This window comes from Musa acuminata, chromosome BXJ3-6, assembly GCF_036884655.1.
Source record: "Musa acuminata AAA Group cultivar baxijiao chromosome BXJ3-6, Cavendish_Baxijiao_AAA, whole genome shotgun sequence".
NCBI lineage: Eukaryota > Viridiplantae > Streptophyta > Magnoliopsida > Zingiberales > Musaceae > Musa > Musa acuminata.
In genome coordinates, this window is record NC_088354.1 from 6,409,019 (window position 1) to 6,424,530 (window position 15,512).

Genomic DNA, 15,512 nt, shown 5'->3' on the forward strand with positions numbered 1-15,512 from the left:
CATCATGGAAACAAGGCGACAAGGAGAGGGAGAGGATTGAGACCAGAAAACTATTGTTGTCGTCTGCGGGTACCTAACGACATGAAACAGCTCGACTCTGCTCGTGCCTTTGCGTTTCCACGTTTGCTCGGGGAAGATGGGGCCAGGGGGAGCACCGATTGACTTCGGCTTCGACACGTGGAGCGGAAAACCGGGCGAGGCCGTCCTTCCACGCGAGCGTGGCCGTCCGCGTCGGGGTAGCGTTGGCTTTTGGGCAACCATGGACGAGACCCTTCTTTGCTTCTTATATCAACCACCTCCCGGCGTTCCAAGTCATCCACCTGCCTCTTTTCTCTCTCTTCCTCTCTGGGGCTTGTGTTGGAGCTCTAACGATGGGGATCAGCGGGTGGCGCCGTGGGCGGATCATTGGCCGGGGGACCTCCGCTACCGTCTCGCTCGCCACCTCGGTGTCCTCGGGCGACGTCTTCGCGGTCAAGACGTCGGAGCTCTCTCGCTCTTGGCTCCTGCAGAGGGAGCAGAGGATCCTCTCCGCGCTCGATTCGCCGTTCGTCGTCTCTTATTTTGGTTTCGACGTCGCCGCCCAGACGCCTGGAGCAGGTCTCTGCTATAATCTTTTCATGGAGTACGCTCCCCGGGGCTCGCTGTCCGACGAGATCAGGAAGCAGGGCGGTCGGCTTGACGAGCTCGCCATCCGATCCTACGCATGCGACATCCTCGGCGGGCTGGCCTACCTGCATTCCAACGGCGTCTTCCATTGCGATCTGAAGAGCCAGAACGTCTTGATATGCTCCGGCGGGCGGGCCAAGGTTGCGGACTTTGGGTGCGCGCGGAGCGCAGAGGAGGAGGACGAGGACGAGAGGGGATGGATGAGGGGCACGCCGATGTTCATGGCGCCGGAGGTCGCGCGGGGGGAAGAGCAGAGCGCGCCAGCTGATATCTGGGCCCTGGGATGCACCGTCATCGAGATGGCCACCGGTCGACCCCCATGGCCGCTCGTCTCGGACGCCCTTAGCGCTCTCCACCAGATCGCCTTCTCCACCGACGTGCCTGAGTTCCCGCGATGGATCTCCGAGGAGGGCAGGGACTTCTTGAGCAGGTGCTTGAAGAGGGATCCTCTGGAGCGGTGGACGGCGGAGCAGCTGCTCCAACACCCGTTCGTTGCCGCGTCTCGTGTCGCCAATCCTCCATCGAAATCCGACTGGATTTCTCCTAAAAGCACTCTCGATCAGGCCTTCTTGCAGTCGCTTTCCGACGACGACGACGACGACGACGGCCAGGTGCTGGACCAAACAGAGGAGGACCCATTTGAGAGGATGCAGAGCCTAATCGGAGACGCTGCTCCCAACTGGACGTGGGATGAGACCTGGGCGACGGTGCGAAGTAATGGCGGCTTTCCGGTGACCGAATCCATCACCGAAGACGGGAGATCAACAAATCCAATCGCGGATAGCAGCGAACAACTCATGCTCAGCACGAACCCCATGGAGACAGGGCATGTCGGTGGCAACAGATCAAGCGACCATAACTTATCTGAAACTAGTGTTCTTCCAATAGCGGAGGGACGCATCCTCCTCACATGTAAAACAGAGAATTGTACATTCGAGAATGCCAACTTTTCCTTGATGAACAACAAGGAACGCACTCGAGCTCCTTTTGGCCATCGAACTCCAATCTTTCCATCTGTGATGTCCAATTCCGAGCTACGGATTAATGCGCAGCTACAGCTCCTTAGTCACTAGAAAACAAAAACTGGTTACCGCGCATAGAACGGCGATCACGTTGACACGAATGGAGTAAACGGGGGGAAACAGCGGTGGGTGCTACAAATCTGTCGGTGTCAATGGTGTAGGAAACTACAGAAGATGGCGGCATGGAGCAATGCAAGTTACAGTTTTCCGGCCTTGGCTTCAATGCACCACGCTCGGCACATGATTCGTGCCATTGTTTTGAGCCACGAATCTAATAGACCACCGACAAGTAAATTAGAATTATATTAAGACCGGCAGCCGTATTCGGTCCGTCGTCCCTTCGGCGATAGGCTGACGCTTGATGACGTAGAATTCGTTCGTCATAGCAGGTAGGTAATAGTCGACAGGATGACGTCAGGGATCTGTATGCCAACATTAAATAATAATAGTATAAGATAATGTTACCTAATCTTCGCACTTGGCACGACGATTCGATTCAAATCGAAACGAAATGAACTGAAATTAAAATTAACTCGATCTAGTTGTTCATCGAGTCTAAGTTAAATTAGAACCGGTAAGATTGTTCGGTTTTAATTCTTAAGTTTGAAAAATCGAAATGATTGATTAGATGATTGAAAAAAATTTGACAGTCAAATAAGGCAATTCAAAAAAGCCAAAGTCAAAGTTAAAAATCTTCAAGCTACATTTCAAGATGATAACTTTCCGAAAGAATATTGAGAAGAAACATCTAACATAAGTTAGAATTAAAAAAGTCATGTAAATTTTTGAGTATCATATTAATTTTACTTTTTTATTTTTCTATTAAAAATTCATAAAACACTAGTAAAATTAATTTTCATTGAATATTTATCTTTTTTGTTTCAGTAAAATGTTTATTTTGTTGACTATTGGCAAGAGGCTTTAAAACCCACTGCTCAAAGAGTTTCTCGAACCACCAACTTTATATATTTTTAATTAAAAAAAAAGATATGTGAATAAAAACTAAGCTTTTGATCGATATGTTTCTATTTATATTGATATTTAGGATGATCAGTGACAAATGCACTCCTACATAAGAATCAATTATCATGAATTATTGCTTTTTATAGCTTTTGATGAATGACACTCAACCAATAATATTTATAGAATGATAAAAATAATTTTAGAAGAATGTTATTTGATTCTTAAAAGTTTTACTATTGGTTTTGATAATACAATGATAAATATTATTTTTATTTTGGAATTACAAGAAGTATGTCAATCGGATTTATGTTTCTTTCTTTCATCAAGTAATCTATTTCATCAAGCAATTTATAAACTAAATGATAAAATACTCAGAAATTGATTTAGGAACCTATGCGGGTCCCGAGTGTGGGACCACAAACATTATGTTTATTAATGGGATTGATCACTGCAAGTATATCATCCGTCCACATCTGTAATGAATGGAGTCGTTCAAGTCTATTATGTAGATCTATGAGCATCGAACGACTTTATGTAGATCTATGATCAGTAGCAGTTTCCAATGGGTTCGGTAAACTTAATTGATGCTTATGACATCGATGATTTAGTGACACGAGTCGTTCATCACAATTTGGATGGATCGATGATCTATATTCGAAACATTGCGATCGAGATCGAGTCCTCCATGGTCCTCTCGTTGGTTTCCAAGTGTTTTGAGCCAAACGTTCACATCGTTACCACACGGGATCAGGCCCCGCTTGACGTGTCAAGAACGACCTACGTGTCATGCCTCGCATATCATCCACCTCCAATTATATTCCGACACATGTTTTAGTAGATTATTGACCACATGATATGCTCATCGGGCGATGCTATGTGGTTTCATCATTAGCATCCGTATATTTTGCTTCCTCATTATGTTGGAGTATGTTGTCATCGATTAATGATCGATTCAATGATATCATTGTTGTAGGGCACTTTGTGGTCGATTCGATTATCTCGTCAACATATGATGCTTCATAATCGATTCATCACCGTATTGTGTTTCATTCCGTTATGTCGTCATTATAAGATACTTTATGATTAATTATGTTGCATAATTATCATAAGTAGTTTCACAACCATCCTTCCCATACCATTGCAGCGTTATTATACTGTAAGCCTAACCGAACCATCAAGTAAACTAAGGATCGGACGATGAAACCCAAAGGTCACTTAACCCCTATAAATAGATGGCCCGTCCTCTTTATTTTCATCATGCTTTCCTATTTTCTTGAGCTTGGACTATTTGAATTTTGAGTTATGAATTTTGAGCTAAGAACGCTACGTGAACTTAGAGCCCTCAAGGTTCAGAATATCTTCAAACTTCTCATAATATTCTTCAATATGGTATTTGAATTGATCATTGATCCCATCTTTCCCATCGATCTTAGTAAGATAAACTTTCTCTGGAAGGGTCAAAGTTACTATCGCAAGGGAGACTACTCATTTAGAATGGATATCTCAGGGTCCCGTAGTTTTGTGACGGGATCATCTAACCCTGGCTTGCGTATAAGCATTTTTTATCTAGAACACTTTATGTTTGTATTTTATACACTAACCAAATTTAAACTTATTTTATAGTTTATAATCATTGTAAATATAGCATAAATTTAGTCCAAACACCAATTATTTCTCCTTCGAAAAGAAAAAAAATATATAGTTACAAATATTGGGAAAAAAAAACATTCGTCATTACGCGTACTCGCAACATAAGCTAATCCCTCTCGATGATGGTTAATATTAAGCACATCTAAATTCTAAGATATCATAACATCATTATGAGTTTTGATCTATAACATCATAATGTGGTAAAGGACATTTATACTGAGTGATATCTCAAACTCAAATCGAGAATTTTTGTCTCCACCCGATCCAATAAATTCATATCTTCTGAAAGTCCACTTGTGATCCAAATTAGACATGCAAGCCTTGTTTATGTTCATGCATGCACACAGCTGCATGTCCGATTCATGATATGGCCGCTCCCCTAACACAAATGCAACGAATCCACGAGCGTCTTTTAGGTTATAAATTGAGGAACCATCCCAACCATGTCTTGTCCAAAGTGGCTTTGCATTCCATACTAGGTGGGCGGCCTAAAACTCACCGAATCTACTCACCGAATCTACTCGAGTCAAAGACTTAGCTGGGCGACCTAACAGCCTTTGCTCCATCCAACGCCACCGGGAGACTTCTCAGAAGTCAACGGCCCGTTGATTTGGTTGTCGGATTTGGAGCACGTGAAAAAACCCACGAAGTGTCTGGCCGCGACTTCCATCCGCTCCCGTTTCACACCGGATGGCTCGGAAACGTGAATCATGCGTTCCGACACTGTCACCAGTTGCCGATTGGGCCCCACTCACAGCTCAGTATAGGAAAAATCTGCGGTAGTCGTACCTCCACGGTTACTTGATGACTTGTGACTGCTGCTATTCTTGTCGTATATATATCGTCTTCATTTGTGGCTATTGAGAACACGATGCTCGGTCACGGCGTCGTAGACCAATGGCTGCTAATAGTGAATGTAATGTGGCAGGAATGGCTTCGTTTTTCGACACGTGGACCGGTGAACGCGGACGCGGCCTTCTTTCAACGCGAGCGTGGACGGCCGCCTCGGAGGAGCATTGACTTTTGGAGAAGCCACAGAGGACGCGCTCTTCCTTGCTTTTTATATCGGCTACCTCCCCGCGCACAAAGTCGTCCATCTCTTTCCTCTCTCTCGCTCGTGTTGGAGTTCTAACGATGGGGATCAGCGGGTGGCGCCGTGGGCGGATCATTGGCCGGGGGACCTCCGCTACCGTCTCGCTCGCCACTTCGGTGCCCTCGGGGGAGGTCTTCGCGGTCAAGTCGTCGGAGCTCTCTCGCTCTTGGCTCCTGCAGAGGGAGCAGAGGATCCTCTCTGCGCTCGATTCGCCGTTCGTCGTCTCTTATTTTGGTTTCGACGTCGCCGCCCAGACGCCCGGAGCCGGTCTCTGCTATAATCTTTTCATGGAGTACGCTCCCCGGGGCTCGCTGTCCGACGAGATCAGGAAGCAGGGCGGTCGGCTTGACGAGCTCGCCATCCGATCCTACGCATGCGACATCCTCGGCGGGCTGGCTTACTTGCACTCCAACGGCGTCGTCCATTGCGATCTGAAGAGCCAGAACGTCTTGATCTGCTCCGGTGGGCGGGCCAAGGTTGCGGACTTTGGGTGCGCGCGGAGCGCAGAGGAGGAGGAGGAGGAGGAGGACGAGAGGGGATGGATGAGGGGCACGCCGATGTTCATGGCGCCGGAGGTCGCGCGGGGGGAAGAGCAGAGCGCGCCAGCTGATATCTGGGCCCTGGGATGCACCGTCATCGAGATGGCCACCGGCCGACCCCCATGGCCGCTCGTCTCGGACGCCCTTAGCGCTCTCCACCAGATCGCCTTCTCCACCGACGTGCCTGAGTTCCCGACCTGGATCTCCGAGGAGGGAAGGGACTTCTTGAGCAGGTGCTTGAGGAGGGATCCTCTGGAGCGGTGGACGGCGGAGCAGCTGTTCCAACACCCGTTCGTTGCCGCGTCTCGTGTCGCCAATCCTCCATCGAAATCCGACTGGATTTCTCCTAAAAGCACTCTCGATCAGGCTTTCTTGCAGTCGCTCTCCGACGACGACGACGACGGCCAGGTGCTGGACCAAACAGAGGAGGACCCATTCGAGAGGATGCAGAGCCTAATCGGAGAAGCTGCTCCCAACTGGACGTGGGATGAGAACTGGGCGACGGTGCGAAGTAATGGCGGCTTTCCGGTGACCGAATCCATCACCGAAGACGGGAGATCAACAAATCCAATCACGGATAGCAGCGAACAGCTCATGCTCAGCACGAACCCCATGGCGACAGGGCATGTCCGTGACAACAGTTCAAGTGACCATAACTTATCTGAAACAAGTGTCGTTCCAATAGCAGAGGGACTCATCCTCACATGTAAAACAGAGACTTGTAACTTCGAGAATGCCAACTTTTACTCGATGAACAAGAAGGAACGCACTCAAGCTCCTTTTGGCCATCATACTCCGATCTTTCCGTCTACGATGTCCAATTCTTATCTTTGGATTAATGCGCCGCTACAGCTCCTCAGTCACTAGAAAACAAAAACTGGTTACCACGCATAGAACGGCGATCACGTTGACAGTAGGAATAGTCGGCTGGGAGAAACATCGGTGGATATTACAAATCTGTCAGTGTCACAGCGCAGCAGACTAGAGAAGAAGATGGCGTTGAGCAATCCAAGTTACACAGTCTGGCCTTGCTTTCAATGCACGGCGCTCGGCACATGATTCGTGCCAATCTGTTGAGCTCCGAATCTAATAGACCACCGCAGAACATTATATTATATTATGACCGCCTGTCGTGGGCTGACGTTTGATGACGTGGAACTCGGTCGTCATCGCAGCAAGGTTACGGTGACCAGATGTCGTCAGGGATCTGCGCACCAACTTAGCAGTAGTACTTAAAGACTAGTAGCACCGAGTGTAATTTTACCCGCATCTCTTACCTGGCCTGGGATTAGATCTGGGAATGGCCCCATGCGGGGCCCAAGACGTCATAAACACCACATTTATTGATTTGGGTTGTCCATCGTTTGAGATATCAAGCAGAGACAGATCTATCTTGACGCATTAAAGGGATCGTTGTGGATCCAATAGGTTCGATGAACTTGATTGTGCTCATGGCCAAGATGGATTTGGTGAAACGAATATGATCGACTTCATTGCTCGTAATTCTGATAGTTGATCTTTATGTCTGATGAACAACCACATCACATACAAGTCTAAGACCAATTAGTGTTCATGGACAATCTTGTGAGCCCACACAAAGCCATCAGACCCCTCCAGTGGAGGATGATCAGTTCTACCAGCAAGACTCAGCATTTCTTCCTGATCAGAGAGCCTGCTTGCTTCTGACTCATCTCAACCACATCTCATGATTCACAGGTTATGATGATTCCAACAGTTCATGCATAAAATTCCAATAAAACAGGAAACCGAATTGCTCATTCCATGTTGATTTGGAGGTCTTGCAATTGGCCTCAAAGTAGAATAAATTTAGGATACGGTGTTGTGGATCAAGTCAGCCATTACTAGGAGAAAGTTTAAGCGACAAGGAGAAGAAGATTGAATGTTAATATGATTAGGTCTGCCATATGCGCAATTGCTAACGATCCACGATTGCCACCACCTTGTAATGTAGAAAAAGATGAGAGGCGTAGTGCGATCAAGAGATGTGTGATCTTTTGGAACTTTTAGTTGGTGCAGGAGATTGCAGTGCCTGAAATCGTACGAAAAAGAAGCATGCACGTCTGCATGATCACATTAACAACTACAGAAGGCCAAAACCACAGCACTCTCACCAATCTTCTGATCACTTCATGCCCTGTGATTCATGCAGTGAGCCACCATTTCCACGTCTTCTTCCTTGTGTTCAGCACTCGAGAATCTTTGCTTTGTTTCCAATTCTTTTTGGAGAATGATTGGGCACTCAAGAATCGAAGGATCCACACCTTCCTAACTCTTTATATTGTAATAAACTTTTATGCCAATCTGTATGATCTTATCCTATCAAACCAAGGCAAAGAGATTTGATCCATCGATTCATGCGACCTTCTTTCATGGTGCTCAATGAGCGAGGCAATAACTCATCATCATCAACATGCAGACTTTGACTGAAATCCGAGTTAAAAGAGATAAAGAGAAGAAGAACAAGACACGAGCTGAATGCCTAGGGATATAGATAGAGCTCTCATCCTCGATACAAGGGATGGATGTTCCATGGCAGACCTAATATTACCTACCTAAGGCATTTAGAGGCATGATAGGAACTTACCAAAGTTCCCCGCAGTTCAAATAAGTTTCACCACTGGAGAAGCTAATGCCCGCACCACTTAGAAAAGCTGATCCAAAGATGAGGTAAAGCTAGCTGTGCTTTTCCCAAATGACACCCCAATAATCCACATTAATCTGTCTGGGAGGGTCGAGAGATTACATACGATACAGGCGTAAAACTTTATTGGTTGTGAGTGTATGCCCAGATGATCTAACTGCCATCATTATATAAAGGAAAGAATTATGATGAGCTTCTGATTTGACAGGCTAATTAATCTTGATTGGATCGGCATAGGCTAAGCTGAGATGCTGCTAAGGAGAGTGAACTCAGGCATATATGCCTACCGATTGGTACCATCTGCACACCACTGTAAAGTTATTATTCCTAGGGTTCCTGATTCCTTAAACCAGTCATCCTCAACGTAAGCTCGATCGGATCGTGCATCAAGAATCATCCTCAAGAAAGAAAGCTTGACAGCTCCCGCTCGCTGGCGTCGCACGCGGCGAACAGATTAAGTAGCATCTGCGTGGCTGGAAAAAGACAGATAGATTTATAGATAGATACGCCCCTCATCCTCCAAACTGTGTCGGAGTACTACAAGACATACGTTGCTCTCGGAGCAGCTGGGAAGAGTTCGCAAGCAGTCTGACCAGCTCAACAAGCCAACTGCAGTTTGATTCTTTGCCTTCGATGCTTCTTCTGCCAGCTGATCAGAAGCTCTCACCGAGGGATTTGGTCACCAAATTAAGAAAAATTCTTTTACGATTCTCAACCGGTGAAGTGTTACACGAAAAGGATCACTAGTGACGCACTACCATCGCTCTTTGGCGAGCAAGTTTGCAAATGGATATGATCCATCTCACTCTTCTTATTGCGCATTAGTTCGTTAATGCCCTCCGAGAAATGGCCGCAATAAAAGCCGTGACGCACTCCAAAACCTGTAAATAACAAGTAGATGATACAAACACTGCTTGTTTCTCTTTCAGTCATGCTCAAGCTACTGCTACCTCTTGTTATCTTCTCCATCCAAGTTGTCACGTTGGTATAAGAAAAAGACAGTAAGGAAGAAGAAGGAGATTCGAGGGGAATATGTGAAACATACATTCATCTCACACAATATTGGGAAGGTGAGGAAGCCGAAGGTGAAGATGGTGGGTTGGTTGGGTGAGCCGCAGTTGCAGTTCCCACTTGCTTCATATTCTAGTAGAGATATGTGATGAATAGCCAGCCGTTCATAAGTGGTTTGGCCTATAAGAAAGATGATAAGAGGGATCCAACATCGATGGCCAGTGCCGTCGACCGCTATTCACCACCTCCTCTATAAATACTACGACCGCCACTTCCCCATGAAGGACGCAAAGACGAACATCTCATCCTCACCACTCTCACTTTCACATATATACATGGAGGCCGCCGTCGAGCTCCACCAAATCGAACTCCAAGTCCTTAAACCCGTGGCCGCCGCCGCCACCGGTAGGGCCCTGTCCAAGTTCTCCATGCTCACTCGTTTCCATGCCGGCTACTTCCGCATCAGCCTCTCCCTCTGCGGCCAGGCGCTGCTGTGGAAGACGCTCATCGAGCCGTCCACGGACGCGCGCGCCCTCCGCGCCGTGGTCAGCCGCCTCCCCTCCTTCGCCTTCGTCCTCTTCTGGTCCCTTGCCTTCCTCACCCTCCTCGCGCTCTGTTTCCTCTACGTGGCCCGCTGCGTCCTCCGCTTCCGCAGCGTCCGCGCCGAGTTCTCGCACCACGTCGGCATGAACTACCTCTTCGCCCCCTGGATCTCCTGGCTGCTCCTCCTCCAGTCCGCGCCCTTCCTCCGCCCCAACACCAACGGTTACCTCCTCCTCTGGTGGCTCTTCTCCCTCCCCATCCTTGCCCTCGACGTCAAGATCTACGGGCAGTGGTTCACCCAGGGGAAGAAGTTCCTGTCCACGGTGGCCAACCCCACCAGCCAGATCTCGGTGATCGGGAACCTGGTGGGGGCGCGGGCGGCGGCCCAGATGGGGTGGAGGGAGAGCGCCCTATGCATGTTCTCCCTGGGCATCGCGCACTACCTCGTGCTCTTCGTGACGCTATACCAGCGGCTACTGGGCAGCAACTCGCTGCCAGCCATGCTGCGGCCGGTGTTCTTCCTCTTCTTCGCTGCGCCGAGCATGGCCAGCTTGGCCTGGGACTCCATCTCCTCCACGTTTGACACCCCTTGCAAGATGCTCTTCTTCCTCTCCCTCTTCCTCTTTGCTTCTCTGGTAACTCAATCAGCAGCATACTTAAGCTTCCTTCCACTAGTTTCTTTGCTCTAATACTCTTCGCAGAACCCCCACTACTGAATTCTTACAAAGTCAACTAACAAACAGGTAGTCAAATTTACTTCGCTTCTTATGTAGCAAGCCATCAACCATGTTGATGATTCCACAATGCCTCGATAGCTCTAAAACATATCACCACCTCACTGACCAATATTTAGTTGTCGTCGTACTAATTCCACTTGCTACCTTTCCCTACTCTTTGATGGCACCACCAAAAACGAACAGCATCCATGGAATATAATCGAGAGATAGAAACAGAGTTGTTCTTAGCTAGAGATGGAATATCTTATCATTTAATCTCACACGCACATCTTGTATGATCTCGTCCAGCATCTTAGCTCGAGTTTCTAATTCGAGGTGCCTAATAGTGGTGGTGGTGGTGGTGGTGGTTCAGGTGTGTAGGCCAGCGCTGTTCCGGAGATCTATGAGGAGGTTTAGCGTGGCGTGGTGGGCGTACTCTTTCCCGCTGTCGGTGCTCGCGCTGGCCGCCACCGAGTACGCCCAGGAGGCGAAGGGGGCGGTGGCCAACGTGCTCATGCTGGTCCTCTCGGTGCTCTCCGTGGTGGTCACCCTTGTGCTGATGGTCTTTACGGCGATAAAGACCAATGACCTACTGCCCCATGACGATCCCTTTATGTGCTCATTCGACAACATGCAATGAACTGGGAGTTTATCTGCCTCTTGATCTGCCCACCCTATGCTGCAAGAACATACGTATACATCTATATAAACTGTACAAATCTATCTTCTTTATGTAATCTTCTTCATTTATATGAATGCCTAATGTATCTATTCTTTCTCTTTCTCTCGAAATCCAATAGCCACAAAGCGACTCCTCTCTCTCTCTCTCTCTAATATGTATATATACAGCTTGGAACGGCTTGGAAAGACTAGGAATATCTGTGGCAGGAAGTGGGGTGGGATACCAAGTCCATGTATGACAGTGAAATGCAGTGAAGCCAATGTGGGGAAGGGAGAGTGCACCATGTCAGTGCTACGGCAGTGTCAAAACTGTAAGAGATCAGACGGGCCACTTCTTTTTTGGATATGATGTTGGATGAAACCTAAGATACCGGTTCCGTTTGTCTGATATGATGTTGGATGCATTCGGTAGAAGTCCCACCATGACTAAGACCTTGTTTGCACCGCAAAGCAGTCCAAGAAGAACGTGCGTAGACTCGCAGAAACTAGAATAATGCTTCGTCCATGCCGAATCCAATGACTCGTGAAGGAGCAAAAGGAAGCTGATTGGAACAACCACACAGCGAGTCTTCCATCCATGACTACACCTGTTGGTATTCGCTATTCCGTAGACGATGCGGCACCGGATCCGGTCCGAGGCATCATTCAATGCCGCGTCACTTTGATGTGGTCGGTCGTCGCATCTGTCTTCGCTTCCTCTCCTCGTGTGCTCCACGGAGGCGGCCATCCTTTGACCCACCCCATCAAGAGAACATTGAGGATTAGATGGAAAGAAAAAGGAGATGTGGACGTGTATGGTCTTTATTGATCCAATGCTGATGCGTGAACGAAATGGTGACAAGAGTGGGGAAGCAGTTTGGTCTTCGATCCTCTAAAATAGTAAGCAACGAGAGAAAAAAAAAGGAAAGAAAGTATGATTGGTTCTGTTTATCGCCACGAAACAAAAGAAGCCGACGCTTGAGATGGTCAACTGTTAATGGTACTGATCCGGTTCTCGTCGTTGCTTGCTGCAGCTGGTTGTGTTGGCACTACTGTGGCTATTGTCATCGTTTCCTGTTCGATGATTGCCGGCGCCGCCGATGATCGAAGATATGGCCGCCGCAACCGCTGCGGTGAAGTTGGGGTCCGCCGTTATGACCGCGCTCACTGTATCGGCCAGAGAAGGTGGCGCGACGGACTGGGCCTTTGGGTGCGCCAGTTGGGCGGGATCCATCTCCGGTGACATCTGAAGGCCCGAGAATCTGGATTGGTTTTGTAGCGGCTGCCCGAAGACCTGCGGCAGCGGCGGAGCGGCGCTCGGGAATGGCAATTGGAACTGCAGAGGGCTGGGACTTTGGGTGAGGTCCAACGTCACGGTGGGGAACGGCGCCGAGGCTGATATGCTCGCCATGCTCGACGAGCACGGGAGAACGGTTCTTGCAAGGAAGTTGGAACTCATCGGCCCGTCGGCGCTCGGCATCGACCCCGATACGAGCATCGACGCCGCGGCGGAAGTGGTCGACGCCATCGGTATGGCTGCCGGCGGGAGCGGATGGCTGTGAGTGCCCTCGTACGTTGTGATCAAGATCGAACGGTCGTCGGCGCACCTCTGTACCTGTTCATGGATTCTCTATGTTCAGCTCCGCACAATTGGTTGTCCGATTGTCATGACATACAATTGCACCGACGAAGAAAGGGGAAATCACCTGCTTGCGGACCGGACACCCGGTGGCCATGGTGCATCGGTAGTAAGCCCGAGGGCAGGGGTTTCCTTTGGCCATCTTCTGTCCATACTTCCTCCACTGGCATCCATCGGTGATCTACCTTACGAGAGAGAACATCCATCACCAATCTAGATTTTTTGTGCAGATGCATCACACCTACAGCGTAGAGAGCCTTACCGTGGGAGCTTCAGACCTTGCTCGAACGGACACACGGGCTTTTCTCATGGTGGCGTCCTCGGCTCGCTCGGCGGACTTGGAAGGAGCTAATCTGGGTGTTTTGTTACTGTTCCAGCCATGTTCTGCTCTATCATCTTCCCTGACATGCTTCTCATGATCGAGTGAAACTTCTGTGTGGCTTCGCAGCGACAAACACGGGTCCCTGTTCGTGGAAGAAGAGTGGGATGGCTCATCGATATCCCCGCCCGGTCCAAGATCCATGAACTGCCGCCTCGGGACCACAGCTCCGTCATGCTTATCATGGCTCTTCTCTTCCATCTTCTTGTTCTCTGGTTCCTGTGGGTTTCCGGAAGTGCGTCGTTGTTGCGTCAGCGCGACGAGCTGCATCTGAAGGGCGTTGTAGTTGGTGGTCAACTGGTTCAGCATCAACCTCAGCTTGTTGTTCTCTTGGTTCATGCGCGCCAGCTCTGCTTGGACGGCGGTCAGCTGAGACAATCAAGCGCGGAACCCAAATCACTTCACTCGAACGCCATGGTTCGGATGCACAATTAGCCTTATCGTTCTTACCTCGCTCTTGCCTTCTTTATCGTCCTCAGGTGGTGACATCCCGTCGTCCACCGTCGACAGGTCGCTGCGCGTGTTGGACAAGTGCAACCCAGTCTACACAACATGCAAATCCAAAACCTCGCGATCAATACCTTCTCTTACATGCATGCAAAATAGAAACCTGAGGGGATCGAGTTCTGACTAACGTTGACGGAAAGGTCTTCTCTCTTGATACAAAGGCTCGGCACCTTGAGGTCGAGTTCCGGCGCGGCACAGCTCGTCATCGTCATCTTCTTCTTCTCGTTCGAGAAGAAATCCATCTCGCTGATGACGACGGCCCGGTTCTCTCTTGGTGGCGGCGTCGATGCTTCCGCCACATGAGCATCCTTGAACCCGACGCCGGAGCGGTGATGGTCGGAGTTCATCGGCTGATTTTGGTGTGAAGGAGAGGTGAGTAAAAGGGAGGAGGCGGTCGCCAACGTGAGCCCTGCTGCCGCACCACCTCGACCATCCATATGCAGCGACTACGAAGGGAAGGTATATATGGAAGACGGAAATCGCTGACCGAGGGGACAGGGCGGGCAATAAAGAAAGGCCGGCTTGTGCGTGACGGGAGATGGTGCGTCAGTGGGGGCCACCGGAGACCGAACAAGAACGAAGAAAGAAGAAGATGAAGACCCCGTCGAGGATTATTATACGGACAGAAAGAAAGAACGAAAGAGTCGCGATCGACGAAGGTAAAGAAGGAACGATGGGGGAGGGGGGGGTGGTGAAGAGCGAGCAGAGGGTGTTGGGTTTGGCGAGTCAAAAGAGTGCGAACAATAAAAACGATGCCATGAATGCCGTCTCCGATAACCCCGGCGAGCTTCATGTTGGAGAAGCTGTCAACACCTTTGACTGGACCCACTCTACCCTTCCATCTCTCCCCCATCATCCTTCTCTCTCTCTCTCTCTCTCTTCAGACTCAAAGACCGTGGGGAAGAATTTGTGTATGTGTAGAGAGAGAAGAGAGAGAGAGAGAAATATGCTAGAGAGGCGGTGGTTTGACCGCAGGCGAGGCGCGCTCACGGGCGGCCACGAAGGCGAGTCGTGGACTGGAGACCGCAAGCCGCGCCCTTCTCGTGAGCGCCATTACCTTGACTCTGAGAGAGAGAGAGAGAGAGAGAGAGAGAGGTCCATCCTGTTCTGGTGTCGAATCATAAATCCTCCCACTACATTGGACGTGTTGGCAATCCTTTCTTGCATGAATCATGGTTTCATCACACCAGAGTTGGAAGACAAATTGAAACCTGGACAAGAGACTTCCAACATGGGATTCATTGCTGCCATGGACATTGAAGAAACAGTCGGAATGGACGGCATAGTTTGATGCTGAAGTCTCGCTTGTCGTTGCATGCAGATGCCAAAGAAAAAGGAGAATTCTGACTTTGTGGGTGCATTCAAATGACCGGAAACATTAAACATAAACGAAGTGTCGTTGACACAACCCTTTCCTATCTAGAAATATAACTACACATGACAACATTATGACGACATTGAT

At 49.0% G+C, this 15,512-nt stretch overlaps 4 protein-coding genes across 4 annotated transcripts; 3 read left to right on the forward strand and 1 right to left on the reverse strand.

The window, feature by feature from the left end:
• The first annotated feature begins 292 nt into the window (after positions 1-292).
• On the forward strand, positions 293-1,946 carry LOC135641858 (mitogen-activated protein kinase kinase kinase 18-like). Its single transcript, XM_065157636.1, has one exon. The coding sequence runs from the start codon at positions 372-374 to the stop codon at positions 1,737-1,739; it is 1,368 nt and encodes a 455-aa protein (XP_065013708.1). The 5' UTR covers positions 293-371; the 3' UTR covers positions 1,740-1,946.
• Positions 1,947-5,378: 3,432 nt separating this feature from the next.
• On the forward strand, positions 5,379-6,815 carry LOC135640166 (mitogen-activated protein kinase kinase kinase 18-like). Its single transcript, XM_065154356.1, has one exon. It carries the CDS (start codon positions 5,436-5,438, stop codon positions 6,798-6,800), a length of 1,365 nt encoding a protein of 454 aa, XP_065010428.1. The 5' UTR covers positions 5,379-5,435; the 3' UTR covers positions 6,801-6,815.
• A 3,126-nt stretch (positions 6,816-9,941) lies between these two features.
• Positions 9,942-11,617, forward strand: LOC135640536 (S-type anion channel SLAH1-like). Its single transcript, XM_065155058.1, has 2 exons — positions 9,942-10,784; positions 11,239-11,617. Exons 1-2 carry the CDS (start codon positions 9,942-9,944, stop codon positions 11,503-11,505), a joined length of 1,110 nt encoding a protein of 369 aa, XP_065011130.1. The 3' UTR covers positions 11,506-11,617.
• A 712-nt stretch (positions 11,618-12,329) lies between these two features.
• On the reverse strand, positions 12,330-14,529 carry LOC135640165 (probable WRKY transcription factor 31). The gene is made up of 5 exons (XM_065154355.1): positions 14,179-14,529; positions 13,994-14,086; positions 13,427-13,912; positions 13,232-13,345; positions 12,330-13,140 (listed from the first exon to the last, which is right to left on the reverse strand). Exons 1-5 carry the CDS (start codon positions 14,485-14,487, stop codon positions 12,520-12,522), a joined length of 1,623 nt encoding a protein of 540 aa, XP_065010427.1. The 5' UTR covers positions 14,488-14,529; the 3' UTR covers positions 12,330-12,519.
• Between the last annotated feature and the right edge of the window lie 983 nt (positions 14,530-15,512).